Source organism: Sarcophilus harrisii, chromosome 1 (assembly GCF_902635505.1).
Source record: "Sarcophilus harrisii chromosome 1, mSarHar1.11, whole genome shotgun sequence".
Classification (NCBI taxonomy): Eukaryota; Metazoa; Chordata; class Mammalia; order Dasyuromorphia; family Dasyuridae; genus Sarcophilus; species Sarcophilus harrisii.
In genome coordinates, this window is record NC_045426.1 from 623,057,994 (window position 1) to 623,081,581 (window position 23,588).

The 23,588-nt window shown below is 34.4% G+C and overlaps 2 protein-coding genes across 3 annotated transcripts in view; one reads left to right on the forward strand and one right to left on the reverse strand.

Annotated features, from left to right (window-relative positions):
- The window catches only part of TG (thyroglobulin), a 352,924-nt gene that overhangs the window by 210,767 nt on the left and 118,569 nt on the right, over positions 1-23,588 (forward strand). The window lies entirely within an intron of this gene.
- SLA (Src like adaptor) overlaps positions 3,619-23,588 on the reverse strand; it is an 88,573-nt gene continuing 68,603 nt past the window's right edge. For both annotated transcript variants that reach the window (XM_003760392.4, XM_012541837.3), the window contains 4 exons: positions 21,627-21,730; positions 16,947-17,078; positions 6,798-6,930; positions 3,619-5,771 (listed from right to left, as the gene is read on the reverse strand). In XM_003760392.4, the coding sequence (XP_003760440.1) occupies positions 5,555-5,771; positions 6,798-6,930; positions 16,947-17,078; positions 21,627-21,730 (586 nt within the window). In that variant the 3' untranslated portion in view covers positions 3,619-5,554. The remainder of the gene's footprint in view (positions 5,772-6,797; positions 6,931-16,946; positions 17,079-21,626; positions 21,731-23,588) is intronic.

The following is a 23,588-nucleotide window of genomic DNA, read 5'->3' on the forward strand; positions in this document are numbered from 1 at the left end:
AAGGACTAAATGTGTATATGTATATCCATGTATAAAAGTGTGTGTGTGTGTGTGTGTGTGTGTGTGTGTGTATCACTTTGCAAACCTTAAAGCACCTCATAAATTTTAGTTGAGTTTTGCTGTTTTTCAGTCATTTCAGTCACATCTAACTCTTCATGACCTCATTTGAGATTTTCTTGGTAGAATGGTTTGCTATTTCCTTCTTCAACTCATTTTGCAGATGAGAAAACTGACAAACAGGTTTAAGTGACTTGGCCAGAATTATACAACTAGTAATTGTCTGATATAGAATTTAAATTTATATATTCCTATCTCCTAGACTGTCCCTCTATCCACTTAGCTTCTGTTCCATTGCTAAAGGCTATATTCCAAGTTCTGACTGGCCTTCTTTTAGATCCATGCCCTTGGTTGTGAGATACACAAACTCTTTCTTACAGCCCATAAAGACACTCCTGGAATTACTTGATGGATGGAGAATCAGTCAATGACATCATGAAGAACCATGGTAGTACAACAAGAAGAATTAAGAGTCAGAGGAGTTAAAACTTTAGCCCTTACCTCTATAATGTCTGACTTGTATACCTTAGACAAATCATTTCAACCCATTTCTAAAATGTGATTAAAGTGGGTTTAAAGTGGGATTGGAATTCATTTCCTCAAAGGTCTGTCCAGGTCTAAATTCTATGATCAATGATATAAAGATTTCAGAACCAGATCTAAAGCATGGGCATCCTTGAGAAGAGGATTTTCTTAACACTGCACACTAAGTCTTGAGATAAAGACTTTTAAGACTGTATAAACACCAGTACCTTTTATACCCTCAGCTCTATGCTAGGAATTGACAAATTGGATAGGACATCTTGAACTTTCAGTTTTTCCAGCCCCCTTCATCTCTACCCTTTATAAATCAGACATTCACCAGGGACAATAGAGGCCTTTCTTTCTAAACTACCATTTGATGGTTCCAGAAGGAGGCTTTTCTTTTTGAGTCTGTAGGTGGTTGGGGAATTTCATTTAATAATCTAATGACAATAGTGCTTAAAAAGAAATATACTCGTCTGTTTTATCCATTTAACAACAGTTATTAATAGATCAGTGCAAACAGTTATTAAGACAGAAGTGAAATCATTTATAGTGAAAAGGATAAAAATCATTGAACATATTAATAGTTGCCTTTTCCAGGCAACAGATTTTTAGGGGGAAAAAAAGGAAGGAAATTGATAGTAAATTTCTATGACTAATTCTCAACTCTTCATGAGGAATTTGGAGCTTAAACTCCTGAAGGACTAACCCAGAGGCTTATTACTGGTGTTTAACTACACATGGGACAACTTATATAAAAGTTAAGGTGCATGTCCAAAAATTTGAATCACAAGGAAGGAGCAACACTTCAGCTCACCCATATTCCCAATGTATATTAATAGTGAAAATTTCCTCAACTCTGAGAAAGAAATTGGATGGTTTACTTTGGGAGAGGGTAATGTGTTTGCCATTATTAGAGATTGTCAAGTGAAAGTTGATTGCTGATGGAGTGGTAAAAGACTTTATACAGGATTAATGGGAAATAATAAACAGGACAAAGGCAGTAGAATTAAGAGGGATTAGAGAAAACTTCCTAAATGAAGGTTCCAGAAAGGCCTGGAGGGACTTAAATGAACTGATGCTAAGTGAAGTGAGTAGAACCAAGAGAACATTGTTCACAGCAACAGTGATTATGTGATGATCAATTCTGATAGACATGGCTCTTTTCACCAATGAGGTGATTCAGGCCAATTCCATTAGACTAGAGATGGAGAGAGTCATCTGCATCCAGAGAGAAAACTTTGGGGACTAAATGTGGATCACAACATAGTATTTTCACCTTTTTGTTGTTGTTTGCTTGCTTTTTGTTTTCTTTCTCATTTTTTTCCTTTTTGATCTGATTTTTCTTGCAGCACAATAAATGTGGAAATATGTGGAAGAACTGCACATGTTTTATATATATATATATATATATATATATATATATATATATATGTATATATTTTATATATAGGATTGCTTACTGTCTAGGGGAGTGGGTAGGGAGAAGAAAGGGAGAAAAATTTGGGGTGAATGTTGAAAACTACCTTTGCATGGATTTTGAAAATAAAAAGACTATTCTTTTTTTTTAAAGACTCCCTATACAAAGTGAGCTTTTAGCTGGGATGTGAAGGAAGCCAATAAGCAGAGAGGAAGAGGCAGGACATTCCCGATGAAAGGGATACCCAGTGAAAATTTCAGGAGTCCAGAAACGGAGTGTCTTGCTTGATGAACAGCAGAGAGGCTAGTGTTACTGATTCAAATTGTACGTGGAAGTCGGGGGTAATAAGATGAGAAAAATGTGGGAGGGAAGAAGGTTTTATATTTTTGATTCTGGTGTTAGTAGGGAGCCATTGGAGTATTTAGTAAGAAGATAACCTGGTTGAGCCTGTTCTTAAGGAAGATCACTTTTTCAGCTGCACACTGGATGAATCTTGCATAAATGACAATTTTTTTCTTGCTTTTGTTTGCATATCTCCTTTTTAGGATGTGGAATTAAAAATTGTCTCTTGTTTTTCTTTTTATCCCTGGCACTTAACACATTATCTGGCACATATTATATACTTAATATTTATTGACCAACTAACTGATGCTCTCACAGGAGCTAGCCCTTCTAAGAAAATAGCAAAAATGAGAGGTAGCTATGATCACTGTAGGCTCAAATAGTCTCTCAAATAGCTCAAAAGCTCAAAAAGCTCAGTTGCAGCAAGTTACAAACACTCAATGATACAATTGGCACTGGACCCCAAATCTCCTGATTCCAGCCCAGCATTCTTTGCACTTTACAAAGATGTTGAGAGAAAGAAAGACTAGTACACACACACACACAAAAATGTGGATAGGTCCAAGGGACCAACTTTGGTTGATGTAACCATTTTGTCAAAATCCAGCATTACTTCATGAACAGGAGAACAATCTTGCTCCCAAGATTAGTTATTATTACTTATTCATCTTGCTTTATATTTACCTAGTGCCAAAACAAATCCAAGTTAACTATTCTTATAATCACCAGAAACTTTGAACCCTCATTAAAAACTTCCAAATATGAGATCACCAAAAGTCTTTACTTCACTGTCAAATCTATACCTCTATCTGACCGTGTCATTCTGTACATTAGGTCATCTGACTAACAAGATAATATAGATTTTTTTGTGTCCCATGCCACACTACTAAACATTCTTAATAAACCAACCTCATAGAAACATCTCTAAATCAACAGAGCTGGAAGGAAGCAGTAAGACATAAAATGAAAGAGCTTGGAGGGACCTGCAATATGCAGACTAGTTCTTTCCTTTTCTAGCATTGGAAACTTAAGGCAAGCAAGGTTGGATTGCCTGCCCAAAGTCACACATTGACCCAAAATTGTACTTGAATCCTTCTGACTCTCAGCTCACTACTGTTATTTAGATCCCCATTCTGTTACATTGCTACATTATTTCAAATATTTTTACATGTTTATATTCTCCCATTACTTAAACATGTTTATATGTTCTTCCATGATTTTAAAAATCAACTCCACAAAAGCTTGAAATCAAGTTTACTAATCACCATTCAGGCTTTGCATTGTGTATTTCAAGCGTGAAATATTTATTACAATTTAAATCAAAGAATAAATACATGATTTAGCAGTGTATAATGCTAAAGTTAGAATTCCCCCTACACACACACACACATACACATACACACACACACACACACACACACACGCATTCCAACTGTATGAATCACAAATTGAAACAATACATTAGTCTCTATACAAACATCTGGAGTTCTGGAGGGAGGTCTCCTCGTTTGGCAAGCAACGCCAGTGTCCACAATACTATATTCAGACCCTATAACATGGTTGATTATTTCAAACAGTCTTTGTGCTCTGCTCTGAAAATGTACACATATCTATGCCACTGCTGTGATGATCTAAGATCTCAAACATGCATAGAGTAAGCAATACAGATTTTTGTTATCAGTCTAGAGACAATGTTCTCAAATTATTTCTGTCCTTTTGAAACTGGAAAAAATGAGTATTGCATTTAACCCATAGGTTTAGCAGCCCCTAGAGAAGAGTTCCTCTGCTTCTCTGACTCTGGTTGGGTATGCCATAAGGAATCACTTGGACTCTTAACCTTTTCCAAAGCTCTGTTTTTGAGTCATAAAGCTCCCAAACCATTTGGAGGAACTGCCAGATTTGATAAATTCATTCTTTAACTATTGCTCTACATCCATTTGGGGCAGATTTGCAGGAATAGAAAAATGATCTTTCATGGTGTGTGTCTCAGAATATGAGCCTTGTAAAGTTTATGTCTAGAAGGGATCTTTCCAAGCAACTAGTTCCATCTTTGTTTTATAGAATCTGAAGCCTGCATTGCTTGGTTTACATGCACAGTCCATGGCAGAGCTGAGATGCAAGCCCAGATCTTCACATCCTCAATCCAATATTCCTTACACAATACCAAACTTTTGAGACTTTCTTTTGGCCAAAGTGATTGTCCTATTAATTATTTTATAAGTGATAATCTTGGCCCTTAGACTTTTTCCAGGGGATGATCTAAGCCATCCCTCTCAGGTCAAGGAGGTAAACATTTGAAGGTAAAATCAAGAAAGGGTCTGCTTAGGCCTGAAGTTAAGGAATTCCAAAGCTGGAAAGAGACCAGCACCTTCCCCCCAAACACACACACATTTGACACATGAGGAAACTGAGGCTCAGAAAATTAAAATGACTTGTCCAGAATCACTCAGTAAGCAGAACCAGAGCATCCTCAGTTCATTCCTGATCAGAGCTGAGCCATCATCATTTCCAGCATCTCCATGATCTGCCTCTGAAGAAGGCTTTGCAACAAAGGGCACATTTAGTGTTGCTGAGGTTCCATATACTGACTTTTAAAATAAGATTCAAGCCAGAAAGTCTTCTTATGGTGTTTTTCAAAAATATCAACTCGTTGGAAAAAAAGTAGCAAAACCAGACCTTCTGTTAGTTCTGGATAATCTTCATCTGAATCACAAAGTTTAAAACATTTCTATTGAAAGAGTATCTTTGTTCATATGTTGTCTTATCTTTCTTATGGACTCTTCTCACATCTCACATTCTCTCTCTCTCTCTTTCTCTTTCTCTCTCTCTCTCTCTCTCTCTCTCTCTATATATATATATATATATATATGTATATATATACACATAGATGTATGTATGTATTTCACTATCAGATACATACTCACTCACTCAATCACTCACTCACTTCTTGTGATCCAGTGTATAACTAAGTTATAATTTAACAAACAGTAATATCTACAGTACTATCTAGCCACCAGGAGAGATACTTCTTTTGTTGGATATGGGGAAGGTTAGGGGACTGGTGGAGAATGGGGTGCAGATTCAGAGTTTAGTCATCTTTATGTCCATTCTTTCTCTGCTTCTGGTTGCAGTGAGCCCACCAGCAGGCCAATAGCTATATGGGTGATCTGAAGTGAGAATTTGGTCCTGTGTTCCCATTGGGATTAAAGTCTAATCTTCAAAATATTGAGGAGCAGAAAACAGAGCACTCTTGCGTTTGTTCCCAGTATAAATCAGAGAATGGCTTTTCTTTTTCCGTTCACTGGTAAAGGAGGAGCCGTCTTCTCCTGCCAGGGAGAGGTAAGAGGCGATGCTTTCCCGGAGACCATAGCTAAAGAGTGACTCATCCATCTCCAAGTGGTTTGCTTCTTCATGACCAGACTGTACTCTGTGTATGCATGGAGGGAAGAGTAAGAAGGGAGAGGGAAAGAAGGGATGAGATAAGGAAAGAAAGATATGATTAGTTTTTTAGTTGACTTATAGCAATCCTAATTTTGATAAAGGTCTGATTTGACTGGTAATTAGCCACAGGCACCTGATCTAGGAATCTCACTTCCTGTGCCCCAGAGGAGCATAGATTTAGAGCTGGAAAGAGATCATAGAAACTACCTACCTACCTAGTTATAGATGAAGAAACAGATCCAGGGAAATTAAACAATGACTTGCTCAAAGAATTATAAATATAATAAGGGAATCAGAATTTGAACCCAGGTCTTCCGATTCTAGATGCATCCCTCTTTACACTGTATTATACTTCTTTCCAGTGTTAACAGAAGCATAAGTCATAGAAACAAAGTGACCTTGTCACAAAGAGTCAAACAGAATGGAAATAGCTGACCGACTATAAACAACACTTGTGTATCCATCTACCCATCTATCTGTCTCTATCTATCATCTATTTTTATATCTATGTATCTACCTCCATATCAATACTATCTATCTGTTGATCTATCTACCAACTAATTTATTTATCTTTCTGGGAAGAAGCTCATGTCCAAAAAGGAGAAATGACTTGTCCACAGCCATGTAGCTAGTGACGGACAGAACTGGAATTCTAATTTAAACACATTTTCTGGTATATAATAGGTTTTTAATAAATGTTTATTGATTGATTTTTTTCCCGTTAAGTGCAGTGTTCTATTCCTTACACCATGTTTCCTTATCTGACAATGAGGAAGTCCGATTAAGGTCTAGAGAGAAGGATGAAAAGACTTCCAAAGTGAGAGTGCCAGTTTGCAGGTATACTGGCACTGGAACTCAGCTTACTTGCTTGCCAGACCAGGCTTTCCTTATCTCTCCATACTACCATACCTCTTCACCCCATCCCCATTATAATTTAAGATACATTTTAATACTCTCCACTAAAAGAACTTTCCCTTGACCTCATCATTCTATTACTGCAAAGAAATGCTACCTTGCAACATTTTTCCAATTGAAATTTTTCTGGCGCATCACAACAGGTGATCCTGAGGGTCTCTCCACATTGCCAGTTGTGCATTGAGTTAAGCAGGGTGTTGTGAGCACACAGCAGAGTCCGTCAGCCACCTCTGAGGAAGGAGACATAAACATCCAAAGGGTTAGCATATATCAAAACTATGACGCAATAGAGGAAGGACAATTTGTGAGCACCAAGTACTCAATGTTCATGAATTCTTTGGATTACTATAACATCCCTAGTGAAATAAGTAGTGCAGATATTCTTTTCATTTTACAGATTAGGAAATTAAGGTCAGAAAAGGGAATTGATTTGCCTAGATTATTATAATAAGTAAATGACAAAAGCAGAAATTGGATTCAGACTTCTGACACCAACATTTGTACCCCATGCTGCCATCCAACTAAATGATATCAACAAAACTGCTCTGGCAAGTTCATTAAATTAGGGGACTATAGAATGTCAGAGATAGAAATATTTTTGATGCCATCTTGTCCAATTCACCAACTTTTTAATTGATGGTGCCCATCAATTTACTATATTTACGAAATCAGAAGGAACAGACCAGGACATTGTGTTGTTAAGAAGGCATAGTAGAAATGTTTTAATGCTTAATGTGAGCAAGAATATCAAAATCTCCCTACCTGCCAAATATCTGAAACCTGAGATACCTCAGAGACAAGATGCAGATATTAAATTTTAATCATTAATCAATTTAAACAAAACAATCATTATCTCACTTCAAGAAAACCCTGATATTCCACTAGTATAGGTTTTTCCTCTCCTGATGCAGGTTACAGTTCCTCTATATCTTACATGATTTGTGGTGGTCTAAACCTGCTCTTTTCTTGAAGGCCAGCTTTTTGGCCTTCATAATCATATTAGTCCTTTGACTAATTCATTACTTTGACATGATTTGTAGCCAGGCCCAAACTCCATTTGCTTTTCAGCTTAATAGGGTCTTTAAGAGTTTATACTCTATCATTAAAGCTTTTGAGAACTTAGACTCCCCTTCATGCTGTAATGAGATGAGAAAAGAAGCCTTACAGTCTAGAAATTGTTATTGTTGTTGTTGTTGTTGTTGTTGTTATATTAATCCTAGTTCTTGGGTGGAGAAAAAAAGATATCAAAAAGGAACTGCGAGCCTCAATTTTAGAGGTTGAGTGTTCAAGTGACTGGTTTTAGATATAGCTTTATTGTCATAGTTAAATAATTAGAATTGGAAGAGGAAACATATCCAGTCTAAAACATACCTGAGCAAGAATCTTCCCTTCAACATACTGAATAGTTAGTTATTCATCTTTCTCTCAAAGACTTCTAGTGATGAGGAACTAACTACCTTCTAAAGCCACCTATTCCACTTTGGATAATTCTGTCACAGTAATGTATGTATAGAAGGTGATTCATAAACATTTTTGTAATGAATGAGTGAATGAATAAATTAATGATGAAAGAATGGAAGGCAAGAACATATATAGAGAAGGTAGGAAGGAAGGTAGAGATGGAAGGAAAGAAAAGAAATATCTTCACTCCATCTCAATTATTTTCAAAGAGGACAATCATTAAATTAAGTTATTTACTTTTTTTTCCATTACTAATACTGAGCAGGACTTACATTCCTATATCATTTAAACATCTGGACTTACTAAGACCTTCATCATTCCAGGAACGTTTAAAAATAATATTCTGTCATTCTAAAGCCTGGGTTAGTCTGTTTCATTATTTGAAGGAAAGGCGTCTGGCTCCATCTTATTAAGTATGTATGGATTCCAGGAAATAGCATGTGTCCTTTTTCCAGGCAAAAAACCAATGTAGCCTTAATGTAAATACTTGGAAACCAAATACTAGGGTGTCTGAGTTATTGCTGTCCGTTTACATCTCTAAATTCTGCCCTGACTTTGAAGCTAATCTATCAGTGCTCTTTAGTAAGCAACACGATCCCAATCTGACGTGTGATGTTTTTTTCTTAATATTTGTCAAGTGCTGTCAGTGACCTTGCTATGGAGGTAGTCAGATGACAGTAAAGAAGGCTGGATTTAGGAAGATAATCTGGATTCATATTTGGGCTCTGAGGTTTACTAGCCATGTGACCATGGCTAAAACAGCTTCAGTTTCCTCATTTATCAAATGCGGAAAAAATACTTCCCCTATTTACCTCAGAAGACTGTTGTTTATTTGTAAAGTATTTACTTTATAAACCTTAATGAAATACTTCATATGAAATGCATTATAAACCTTAATGTGTTATAGCAACATGAACTTCCAACATAGAATATAACTTATAGATATCTACATTTTGAGAGGGGTAAACAACAGTATGTTTGACTTCCACATCTATTTCTTATATTAATGTCCAATCTCTCTAGCAAAGAGATATGAGCTTGAGCCATGAGGTTTCAGTGAAGCTAAATTGGATTTGATTCTTTAATAATGATCTGTCATGGTTGAGAATTGAAATGACCTTCTGGTTATTAAGTGAGGGAGAAAAAGTCTTGACATTCAAATTAGACAAATTATTTGGAGAAATTGGATCAGGATTAAGGAGGAAAGGGATTAAGAGACTAGTGTTTATTCTTAGAAAAGATAGCATTTGGAACAATACAGCATCTTTTCTGAAAGAAAGTCTATATAACATGAAGGCATAAGGATTGGGATTGATCCTGTGATTTCACTGGCATAAGGAACTCCCAGGTGGGAAAAACTCCCTCTACCAATGAGAATTGGCATTTTCTTTGAAAATTAGTCTTAGAGACTTGCTAAAGAAATGAGAAGTTAGGTGACAAGTTTAGTATATTTCCTGGCTTTGAGAGTGACACTTGGAGTTAGAAAGAACAAGAGATCATAGCTGTCACCCATGCTCTTGCTTACCTCCCCAGAAACATTGGCTCATAAGTGTTTTGCTATTTTTTTTAAGAAGCAAATTTCTGCATTCCTTTAAAAAAATCATAGTGTTGGCAAAAGCTTATAATATTTATGCCAGTTTCATATCACTTGTCATAAAATGTCAGAACTGGAATGACACAGAAATTTAGATCATAAAATGTAGAATGTTAGTTAGATCTTACAATATAGAATGTTAGAATGGAGAATATTCATTTATCCATTCATTAAATATGTTATGAGTTGAAAATTGAAGAGACAGAATTATTAAGCTTGGCAGAGAGAGTCTTGATATTCAAGATAGAGAAATTAACTGCAATACAGAAGCAGAAAAACAAAGAAAAAGATTATGAAGTTAGTATTTGTTCTTATAGAAGGTAATAAGAATACCTTCTTTATGTCAAATACCATATTAGACCTTGGAAGTTGAAATAGTTTAAATTTGTTGGTCCAGAATGGGATGTCATAAACACAGACTAGATACCTTACAAAATGTTATATAAGTAAAATACAGATTTGCAAAGCAAGGATTTTCATGTGCAATAGAAAATGAACTTGAAGGGACCTTAGGGAACATCTCCAATTCCCTTATTTTGAATTTGATGAATTTAATGGCCCATGATGGGAAATGACTTAACAGAGAGCTAAGCCTAGACCCCAAATCTCTTAAGTTACACTCTCATCCTTTTACCCTTAAACCTAACTGCCTTTAGTGGATTTTGAATTTTTAAAATTCTCACACTTTTTAATTAGTGTTTCAAAGGTAAAGGAATAACCACAAGATACCTTTCACACAATCTGTCCCAACAATTCTCAAAATGTTCTCTGAAGCAGGTCGTCAAAACTCTTTTAGGAGAGTCTTCAGAGCCAAAATTATTTTTGTAATAATACTCCTCCCTCTTTCAGCTACATATGTTTATGAGGCCAGATTTTCTTCATATACTTCAACCAAAACAACATATTGCAACAAATTGAATACAGAAGATGATATAAGAATCTGTCTTCTATTAAAGCAGACATTAAAGGGATTTATAAAAACATTCTTCTAATAATTTTTTGTTTTGGAAAATAGTTATTTTTCATAAAATATATAATTTGTTAACATAATAGAGTTATTATTTTAAAATTTATTTATATTTTATTTTCAGTTTTCATTTCTAAAATGGTAAGTGTGTATAGATATAACCCAAATAAACAAATGTTCTTGTCCTCAATAATTTTTAAAAGCATAAATTGTACAGAGACCAAAAAGTTTGAAGACTGTTTTTCTATTCCTAGTATCACCTAGTGCTTAATTACTTTCTTACCCATTACTCTCCTTTCAGCACTCTGTCATATCAGTCTTCTTACAGTTCAGTACATGGGATGCTCCATTTCCTATCTCCACGTCCTTGCAATGTCTGTCCCTCCTTCTTGAATCCATTTCCTTCTCATTACAATTTCTTGGAATCTCTGATTTCCTTCAATAGGCTCATTCGGCCTTCTATATAAAGTGTTTCCTAATCCCCTCCCTCTAACTTCTGGCAACCTCTATCTTTTATAATGCTTACAAAAGTACCTTGTGTTTATTTTGTATGCTTTATGTACATACTGGCATAGTAAAGAACTCTTCTTGAAGCCAGAAAGATCTGAATTTAAGGGTGTGCCTCTGATATGGAAAGTGATAACAAGTTCCTTAATCTCTGTGCTGAAAAAGAAGATAACTTGAATTGGTAAAGAAAGTTTCCTCCTTTGTAGACAAATTATACACTGTTTCAGATCTTACCCAATGTATATAATAACAAATAGTTATTTCTCTCTTTTGAATATAAGTTCCTTGCATATAGTTGGAGAAAAAAATAAAATAGTATGTTCAAAAAATAAACTATAAGCTCCTTGTGGGTAAGGAATGTTTTACTTTTGTCTTCACAGCATCAGATCTTACCATAGGGACTGGCATATAGTAAGTACTTAATAAATATTTGTTAATCGAATAATAACAATATATAACACTTTTCTATGTTTTGTCCCATTTATCCTGCCAATGACCTATGAGGTAGGTGCAATTATCCCTGTTTTAGCACAGTGCCTGGAACATAGTAGGTACTTAATAAGTGTTTATTGATTAGTTGTTTGAGACAGATGAGGAAACTGAGCCTGAGAGCTTAAATGCTTTGCTTATGGCCATATAGCAAGTCAGTGTCTGAACTCAGGTCTTCTAACCCCCATGTAAAGCATTTTGTGTAGTTGATAGATAATGACTGACCCCTTGTCCAGCACTCTATCAACCACACAGATTGATTGGTAATGGCTACTAGACTAATAAAATAATTGATGTGAATGTTCCATTAAAAGCAATAAGATACTAGAAAAACAAACATTTCCCAGCACTTTGCTATGCATACCTCTAATGTATTTATTATGTATCATGTACATAATATCAATATATAATATATAATATCATAGTATATAATATATAATATCATGTACATAATATCAATATATAATATATAATATCATAGTATCAAGTTTATTTACTTGTTTCTTACCCTTCCACTACATGACAAGTTCCTTGAGGGCAGGGAACATGTCTCATGTAAACTTTATATTTCTTCCAGAATAAAAAAAAAATGCTCTTCATATAGTAGGTGTATAATGAATGTTTGCTGATGGAATGGAACAAAATATGAGGTGGAACTAGTAGTCAAACAATGGCCAAGGGAATAGAGATACTTCACTCTCTCCAGGGTCCTATAGCTTGCACATTTGTAAGAAATCTATTAGGTCAACATATATTTGTTTTTGCTTTTGACTATGTAAATCTCGTGGTTCAAAAACAACTCATATGGTTGTCATTAAAAAACCAAACACCAGAACACACTTTCAGTTACAAACACTGGGCAAATTCATTTTTTCCAGGATTGCCTTCCTCTTTCAGTTGTGATCACTTTCCTTTATCACTTCTTGCTCACTGTGCTAGATTTCCAGCTATCATGGGGGTAGGGTAGGGTCCCCACACAAATACAGGAATCCCAAGGAACCCCCTAACATTTTTCACATCAAAGAATCCAAAAGTTGGATGAAATTTTGGAGGTCTTTCAGTTTGATGATTGTCCAAGAGATGAGACCCTTCTATTGCACTGCCATGAAGAGGCCAACCAGCTCCTAATTGAAAACCCTGGTGACAGCAAAATGTCTGTTCATTTTTTACCAAGTATGGTAAAAAAGATGATTTCTAAACACTATTTGAACCTTAATTTACACATATATACACACACACACTAAGTTGATCTCTAAAGTCACACAAATCATAAGCACACACACATACATATGTATAAACATACATATTAGATACAATAATTCTAATTTCATACATACATAGCATCTGAGTAGGAAAACATATAGAGCAATGAACCTGAAATCAGAAAGATCAGAGTTGAAATATGACTACAGACTTCCTATTTATGTGAGCTTGGGCAAGTCACTTCACCCATGCTTGAATAAAACTGGAGAAGAAATTGACAAAACACTCTCGTATCTTTGTCAAGAAAACTTCACGGACAATTGGTCCACAGGGTCATGAATAATTGGATGCTTCTAAATGACTGAACACACACACACACAGTGTAATATAAGCTGGTAATACATGATTGTGTATATAGTATATGTATATATGTATATATTGATATTACATCTATTTATGGATAATGGATAGATATTTGTGTAGACATAAACAGACAGAAAGATAGATATTTACTCTCCTAGGCTTTAGTTTCTTCACCTTTAAAATGATAAAGTTGAATTAGGTGATCTCTAAGTCCCTCCCAACTTTAAATCTTACATATGCATATATAATACTATATATAATATAATATAATAGATAACTATGTTATTGAATTATTTTACTAAAAGCCTTAGACAAGATTTGAAAATGGGTCTTTCTGACTTCAAATTCTACACTCTTATTGTACCATACAACAACCTCACAATGACAGATTGTTTGTAAAATTGTTGGAAGTTGGAGGACCAGCCTTACTATGTTTAAGAAGCTCATTACCAGCATTTCCACAAGGTAATAAAATTTTCTGCTATAGCAACTCCCAAGGATTAACTTCCAAATTAGAGAAAAACTGTAACTGTATGTTTAGACAGAGAACACACAGCAATAAAATTATAGATTCTTGAGAGTCTTAGTGAAAGAATTAAAAAAGACTTTGAATTCAGGAAGAACAAGGAGATAATGCAGTGAAAACAAATCTGTCCCTTGTGATCTCATCAGTATGGCTACTTTCCACACTGACAATGATCACAGCCTCTCTGTGACTTAGTGGATGACCCTTGAGAATTGCTATTATATACATAGCTGGAGTTGGGGAGGCTTTGTCAGTTTACCTATATCTTTCAGACTTTCCAATATAAACTGTGTGAAGGCACTGTCAAAGAAAGATCTTTAGGCAAGAGCTAGTCAGACTGAAGTATCATCTTCATAAAATTTTAGAAAGTGACATGAAATATTATTATTCCATAAGAAATGATGAGTAGGCTGGTTTTAGAAAAACCTGAAAAGACTTACATGAACTGAAGTTAAATGAAGTGAAAAACAGAAACAAAAGAACAACTGTGATGGACTTGGTTCTTTTCAATAATGAGGTGATCCAAGACCATTTTAATAGACTTATGATATGCCTCCAGAGAGAGAACTATGGAGACTGAGTATGAATAAGAGCATAGTATTTTCACCTTTTTTTCATTTGTTTGTTTCTTCTGGGGTTTTTTCCTTTTGGTCTGATTTTTTCTTGCACAATATGACAAATAAGCAAATATGTTTAAAAGGATTACATATATTTAATTTATATCAGATTGCTTGTGGTCTTGGGTGGGGAAGAGAAGGGAAGGAACCAGAAAAATTTAGAACACAAAGTCTTACAAAAATTAATGTTGAAAACTATCTTTACATGTATTTGGAAAAATAAAATACTCTTGGGGGAAAAGAAAGGGACCTGAAAGTTCTAGTCCATAAGATACATAGGAATCCATTCTACAACATTCTACAACATGGTTAACTGGCCTCTATTAGAAGACCTTAAGTGAAGTAGAGCTCGCTACTTCTTAAGGCAATCTATTCCAGACAAGTGTAGTTATTGCTATGTTTTTTGTCATTATCAATCTGAAACCCTCCTCTAAAGAACTTCAGCCTTGGTTCCCAATTCTGCTTTTATTACAACTCAGTTTAGATGCTGTATTCTCATTTTCCCAATTATTAGGACTCTTTTTTTCTTAAAATTGCTTCTTATGTTTACTTATTAAATACCAAAAAAAAAAAAAAAAAAATTGAATCAACTCACTATTTCACATGTCATCCCATCACATACTCCCCAAAGATCATTAAATGGAATGGTTTACAATTCCTTCACCATACTAGGCACTTCTCCCATGTCATTATACTAGCTAACATTTGTGTAAACTATTAAGGTTTACAAAGCATTTTATTTGTTATATCATTTGATTGATATACTCAATTCTCTTCCTTAAATAGGGAATCCAAGAAATAAATTCATAGGCCAGGTGTGGTTTGACTCAAGACTAACATCTGTTTTCTAGACACTACTATATCTCCTTTACTATACTTCTCAGGCAGTTATTTGACCTCTTAAAGGAAGACTAATAAAAGAAATCATCTCCCAAATCCTAAGTTCACTTCTCATGCTTTTATCAGGTGTGTCCTTATCATGTATGTAGACCATTGTGATGGACATTTTATAGTGATGAGGCAGTAGACATATAGATCAGCAATTTCTTGTCTTTTCAAACCTTTATGATTAAAGAACTAGCTATTGTCTTTTTTAAAATATGTTTTATATGATCTCCAAAGATCTTTTGAGCTCTAGTATTATAAAGTATTTTTCTCTTTGAAAAATCGTGAAATTCCTGAGCAAATCTGTTTATTTTTACAGGTGAGGGAACTGAGTCTCAGAAAGAAGAAACTTTTTCAGGGTCACATAGATAGGAAAATGGTAGAGGCAAAGTTTGAACTCTGATTTTTACTCCAAATACAGAATATTACAGGGTATTTTCTATAATCCCATACTGTCTCTAAATATTGGCATAGTGTGTATGTATGTATGTGCATATATATAGACATATATATATATATATATACATATATACATACACATTTAGATGAGTGCAGAAATATTTATCATAGAACATCTTCCACTACACAATCCCCAAATGCCTTCTCCTCTTGGAAGCCTTGCCTAATGTTCCTGGGTGGTACCAGTTTTCTGACACCATATGTCTCTTGGCTCTCTCATCACTTAAATTTTCTTTGTGGGGGAGGGAGGTATAAGGCAGTTGAGATTAAGTAATTTGCTCAGGGTCCTACGATTAATAAGTTTTAAGTATCTGAGATAGGATTTGAGTTCAGGTCCTCCTGTCTCCAGGACCAGTGCTCTATCCACTGAGCGACCTAGCTGCCCTACCACTTACCTTTTTAATACTGTGTATTTAATATTTGTGTATGTGTACCATATGCCAAATTATAGTCTTTAAGTGGGAAGGTTATCTTCTTATCTAAGCTTTATATCTCCCTTACTTTTTATGGATTAGTTAGTTTGGTCTTTACTAGATTCTATAATAAGTGACTGAAAGAACATTAAATTCCAATTCAGAAAGTCTAGTCTAGAGTCTTAGTTCCACTATTTATTATTTAATGACTTTGAAAAAAAATCTCTTCATCTCTCTGAGCTTCATTTCCTCAATTATAAAATATGGATAACCACATTGAATTATCTAACTTAGAGTTTTCTGGAAGAAGATGGTTGTGACTATAAAAATAAGAAAAATGTCAAGCTTTTGTGAATTTGGAAGAGTGGGATTCTATTCTGCGTCTTTGTAAAACCTATTTATGGTTTTGTCCAAGTCATTTCTTATCTGTAAAAAGGATCTAATCATATTATTCCTTCAGATCTCACATTGTGGCTTTGAGGATAATCTTCTTGTAAACTAATATAAATATGAATAGAATTAGTCATTGATATTTCAAAGAATATGGCATAGGCAGCAAGAACCCTGGCCACCAGAGTCATGAACAATTGAATAAGAAGCGAAAAGGATAACAGAGGGAAGGTTTAAAAAAAAAAAAAAACAAGAATAAATTGAGAGGTATTCATCAAACTGATCAGTAATCTCAATGAATTCTGTTCCTAACAAAAGTGGTCAGGTTATAGATGTGCAACTTGCCACAGGTCACTTAATAGATTGTCTTACCAGAATAGTGATTCACAAGGTCCTCCAGGCACTGGAAAGTTAATCTTGGAGAAATATAATACCAGTTGTTGGGTAGGCGGAAGATGCGATAATGTTTCACTTGTCTGTGTCTTACTGACAGTGAATAAAAACCTGGAGGGATGGAAAAGGAAAAAGATTCAGTTGTATTTGACTTGTTCTCATTCAAGAGAAAGGACAATAAATTGTTTCACTTTAGATTGATGGCTTAGATATTTTTCTAAACTATTCAAAGACATATTTCTAGATCACAGTGAGTTCTTGCTTAGTGCAATTTGAACCATCCCAATAGTTGATACCCAAAACTGATTATTACTGACCATTTAAGCACATCTGGCAGTAATCTAAGACTGTATGTAGAGCCTGAATTCTAACAGTGAAAAAAAAGATTATTATTTATATTAAGTAGGGGTAAGTACATGTAGAAAAAAAGAACCAACTTTTCTTTGGATTTTAAAACCAGTATATATAGCATTCCCTCTTCCTTTCTTCTTTTCACCTTTCTCTTCTTTTCTTTCCCTCCTTCCTTCCTTCCTTCTTACCTTCCTTCCTTCCTTTCTTCCTTCTTTCTTTCTCTGCCAAAACCACGTTTCCCTTGCCCACATAATGTTTCCCTTTCTAAGTTTTGTTAATATTCACAGTTAAGAGAGGAGTACAAGGGCAACTTGTGTCTTATTCAGTATCTCACAGTTTCAGAGTTGGTGTCTTATTTAGTACCTCATAATTTCAGAGTTGAAAGAAACTTCAGATCTCTTTAAGCCCAGAGGTGTCAAGCACGCCATAGCAAACACCAAATTAAAATATAATTGAGAAATATTTAACAAAATAAATAAAAATACACTAAATCATGTATTAATACATGATTTTTCTAAATCAATATGTGACCTACAGGGATACTTGTGAATGGCTTAGTAGTCCCTGTTTCTATTTGAATCTATCACCATTTTTTTAGTCCAACCCCTATGTGAAGCAGGAATTGTTCCTTGCAATATTCCTAACAATTTATCCATTTGGGGCTTGAAGATCTCTGTGATAGAGACCACTGCTTCTTTCTACTCTATCTCTTTCAATCAATATTAACTCTAAGAGGCCATGTAGAAAAAGCCATAGATTTGGCTTCAAGAGACCTTCATTCAAGTCTCAATGTCAATCATACTAGCATTGGGCATGTCATCATTTCTTCAGAACACAGTTTCACAAAAACACAGATCCTAATAGGTTAGAGCAGAAAGAGTCATTAAATCTTATCTAGTTTAACTTCCTAATTTTACAAATGAGGAAACTGAGCTTAAAGAAGTCAGAGTCAGAAGCTGGATTGAGCTCTGTTGACTTCAATTGCAGTTCTCCTATTATTACACAGCTTCCTCTCTAAGTTAACTTTGGAGGAACTTCCCACTACTTCTTCCCATTTCTTATTTATGACTTCCCATATTTTAACTTTAGATTTACTTTTTTTCTTTGTTGAAAATTTTGTTGATGGTCTTATTTTTTTTTTTTTTACATCACTATCAATCACTTCCAAATGACTCCCTTCCCCTACCACAAACCCTGCACCGAATAGAATTTTCCCTTATACCAGATTAAGAACAAACAATATTTTTTTAACATCAACATATGAGTCACTTCTAAAAAGAATGCTTTACTTTGTGTCGCTGTGCCAAGATTTAGCCTTAATTTTTGCTGGGCACCTAGGTAATAAAGTGATAAATATTATAGCAACATCTAACAATAGATAATTAAATACATTATGAAAACATTATAGCTATCTTGTTAGATAGCCAAGAAATTCACCAACCAGGTTAAATTGGAATTTGTCAAGTCCCATGGTCTCTTTTCTATTACCTTACTCTGTACATGTTCCTCTGCTTTTGAGAAATTTATAGATATTAATAACTTGTTTTTATTTATTATATTGTATTTTATTGTTGAAAAACTAAATTACTTTAAAATAATTTTGGAAAATGAAGCAATGTGAGAGTCAGCCAATATTTATTGAATATCTATTGTGTGTCAGATATGATGCTAAGCACTTAATTTGAATTCTAAATTGATGATCCAATGGTTCTTGTGCTAACAAATCTCCATTTGGAATCAATTTTTTTTTATTCATTTTGGCCAAACGAGAAAAGAAAAAAAAATCTTAATCTTAAAACCATAGTTGCTATATTCAGAAGTTGGTAACCTCATAACTACAAGAAAAATGTCTTATGCAGAGTACAAGGAAGGATGCAAAGATTTAATAAATTCTAGTTCAGACTCTTGTGAATCTTACAGATTTGTTCAAAGCAGAGACCCAAATGCAGATATTTATAATATGTGACAAGTGTGCCAGAGAGAAGGAAAATATTTTGTCAATTCCAAGAGAAGGTTGTTACTAAGATTAAATGAGATTCAGTTTTCATCATTTATTTGTTGATGTTTATGATGATGCTTTTAATTTTAAAAATAGTGTTGAAAATGAATGTCAACATCTACTGTGTCATAATGTCTTTTATGTGTTACATAGATTGGGGGTCAATTTTGATAAGAGAGTTAATGTACAGTAGGATCTTGAAGCTGTTTCAAATCTGTAAAACAAGGAGAGAAGTTAGACTAGATGATATCTACGATTCCTGCTAATTTTACATCCCATGGTCCTTTCACCTTCCCAACTAGAAACATTTACATCAATGATTCTGTAATAAGCCTAGTCATATCATCTGTCACTCACTTTTTGCCCAAGTTCCACTTTATAAAACCTAGCATGTATTTTCCCGGAACATTAACAGGGCCTGAAAGTTCACGTATTATAAGCAGCCAGGGGTGACAAGTGGAAAATACATGAGAATTTTGCATATATACCCAGAGGACTTGAGTCTACTTCTCGAGGGACTGCTTTATTGCATGTAGGTCTGGCAAATTTTATTTTTAGCACAGGTGGGGCAAGCATGCTGATGTGGAAATAATTAATGAAAGTTGGGGCACAGACTTTCAACCTCTGGGATTTCCATTATCAGTTTTTATTTTGTTTTATTTTAGTTTGGGGGGGTGTACTGCCATATTTGGTAGATTTAGTTATTTTAGATTTTTAGACTTACTAACTTGGTAATTTATCTTCTGTAAGATTAATCAGTGCCAATGTAGTATAGTATATTTTTTGAAAATAATAGGCACTCATAATTTTGTTAGTAGATGAATGAATAAATGAATTCAATTCAAGACATTTATAAGCATCTATTATTACAAATAATAGTGCAACCTACATATAAAGCACTGTCCTTTAAAAAAAACCCTACATTTTCTACCATTCAGTTGAGGAAACTGAGGCACTGAGCTGTTAAGATTATCCATGTTTTTAAGTAGCTAAAGCAGAATTTGAGCATGTCTCATGGAGTTAAAAAATTTGAAAGTTTAAAGTGTTTTCAATAACCATTTAGTTCAAATCATATCCAAAAGGAAGTCCCATAGCAAGACTAGGTGGTATAATATATTGTCTATGGAATCTGATGCCTTATATTGGAAGCCTAGCCATCTATGTGATCTTAGGCAAGTCACTTCATTTATCAGTGCCTCATGTTTCACATATATAAAATTAGAAGTGAGAGGGTACTTCCTGGATGTATTAAAGACAGGTATAACCAGATCACAAAAAGCAATTATTAAATTTGGTGTGAATATTCCTATATCAGAAATCCAGAAATTCTATAAATAACGACTTGATTTATTGTTTTACTGATGAGATTTAGGAAAATGATGGAGAAAATGTTAATAATGCAGATTAAACTGAAAAGTATGTTCTTTGACTTGTTAAACATTTACCAACACACTACTTGTTAAATATTTACTAATATGTACTTAGCTTCTTAAATTCCTTCTTTTAACTCTAAAATCCTAGAGTCCTTTATATTTTTCTCCATTTACAAATTGTTGCATAGAAAATATATTCTAAAATGGAGCTTCCTGGTTTATTCTACTTTGCATAATTAATGTAAGACCTTCTCTAATGAATACTAACATAATAAACCTTTTTACAAGATCCTGATATTTTTGTCTTCACCCTTCACTTGAACAAGTATTCATTGGTATATGTAAGAATAATCACGATGGATAAAGCCAGAAATGGTCATCTTGCTTGGTCTATTTCCTTGTGGATTCCAATGTGTTGTTCTATTTCCTACTTCTAACCCATTCCACGTTCCAGAAGTACATATCTTAAGGCTCCCTCCAACACTAAAACACAGTATCATGTTATGCCATTCTGTGACTTCTTCTTCTGACATCTTGACATTGATATCCTAATACTCTATGACATTAGATCCCTTCCAATTCTTGTTTCCTATATTTCATGGTCCTTCCAGCACACACATTCTCTTGTCTGAGATTTTTTTCTGGTTTACCATTTTATGTTTTAACATGCCTTTCAGAACCAGCATTCTATGGGTCTTTTTCCTCTCACTACATTGTTTACTGCTCTGCAATCTATATTTCCAGTTCTCATTACTTTTAGATGTGCCAGTTGCTTTAGGCAGTGTGTAGGTTGCTCATTAGCTTACCAGCTCTGGATATGGTTGTCAAAGGTGTAGGAGGATGGGACAATGAAGGACCATAATGAGTCAATCGGGAAAGAAATATATAAAAAATATGATAACTGCATGGAAAAAAGCACTCTTAGGTCTTCCTTACCTTTCTTAGTTTCACTTTCTCTGATCATGAAGGAACCTATCTTTGTATCAGGCAGCAGTAATAGTTCTTCAGCTTTGTCTCTTCCTAATCCTTCAAAAAGCCAACTAGAAAACAAAAAAAGTACCATTAAGTTCCGTCTCATTCTCTGTAAAGTCCAAATTCTTTCTACCTTCACATCAAAGCAGCATGGTGGAGCAGTGGATAAAGCTCCAGGCTTGGAGTCAGGAAGATCTGAGTTCAAATTTGCACTCAGATACTTATTATCTGTGTGACTCTGGGCAAGTCACTCAGCTCTGTTTGCCTCAGTCTCCTCTACTGTAAAATGAGCTGGAGAAGGAAATAGCAAGCCATTCCAGTATCTTTGCCAAGAAAACTCCAAGTGAAGTTATAAAGAGTCAGACATTAGTAAAGTGACTGAGCAACAAACCTTCTCATCATTCATCCCTAAAACAGTCACATTCAGCTGAGTCTAAGACCACACTATCAAAAAGTTTAAATATACAGTTTTTGAATGGGTGAATCTTACAATATTGCAGATGGCAAAAGTTTAACTGATGGATGATCCCCAATTCCTAAAGAACAAAACATTTGTATTATATAAATTTTCTATAAAAATGTTGGTTATCATCATTATTGTTATGATCTTCTTCCCTTGACCATAGATCTAGAACTGAAAAGGACCTCACAGGTTATCTGATCCACCCCATCCCATTTTACTGATGAGGAAACTGAAGTAGCAAGAATCATGGATAGGACTTGAACCTAGAGTCCAGAGTCAAGGCTCTTTCCACTATACCATGCTGTCTCCTTTCTTATTACTGTATAACAAATAACAAATATAACAAATACTGTATAACAAATTACTGTATAACAAATAAATAACAAATAACAAAAAAAAGTCAAATATAGGGACTTTTTATCCAACCAGGTAGGACCCATGAAGCTATGATTTAGTAATTTCATTTTCCTATAAACTGGATTGTAGATAAAGGCTTTAACTGGCTTAAGAAGACAATCTCTCTTTGAGTACTTTTAGTAGCATTCATCTATCTGCCTTCTCTCATCAGCTTATCTGAGCAACATTTCATATATGAAATTCAAGTGATTATTTTGATTTAGGACAAATGGCTCAGATACATACTTAGTAATACTTTATTAGCAAGTGGTTTGTGTTACAATGTGCAATGAAAAAGTTACAACACAGTATTTCATAAACATGTAAATACATGTTTTCAATTCATATCTAAAGCATCAGAAGAGAATGCTGGTGAAGGACATAACTCTTATTTGTCTGTCCTCCATGAAAATCCTTCTTCATTGCTAGACAATGACATAGTAACAACCTTGGATGATCATACATATCAGTGGAAGAGAGATTCTATGAGATCCTCCTAAGCTGGGCAGGATTCAAGGACAATTTCAGGAACAAACTATGTGATCTATCATCTGAAGTTCAGGCTAGTTAAACTAAAGGAAATTAAATGGTGAGCCAACTTTTGGTGAGCATATAATACATATATTCATAGATACAGATAGACAGGTAGACATATAATACAGTTAGTCATAACTTAGATTAGCAGAAAAATACATACATAATTAGATGCCATATAGAAAGCTACTGAATTAAATAATCATTACTGAAAATATTTCTAGCTACGTTCTTCAAGGTAAAATAAGACCTTTTTTGGATAATACCTTATGAGATCTCCATGGTAGCAGGAAAAGCAAGTTACCAGGATCTTTTTAAAATGTAAATGTAGTACATTTGAAGATTAACAAATATTTCCCCACTTTGCTTTTTACTCTTTCTTTCTTTCCTTTATTTTCTTATCTTCCCTTCCTTCCTTTCTTTTTTCTTTCTTTCTTCTATTTTCTATTTTCTTTCATTCTTTGTTCCCTTTCTTCTCTCTTTTCTTCTTACTTCTTTGCCTTCTCCTTACTTTTCCACTCCATGAAGGATTG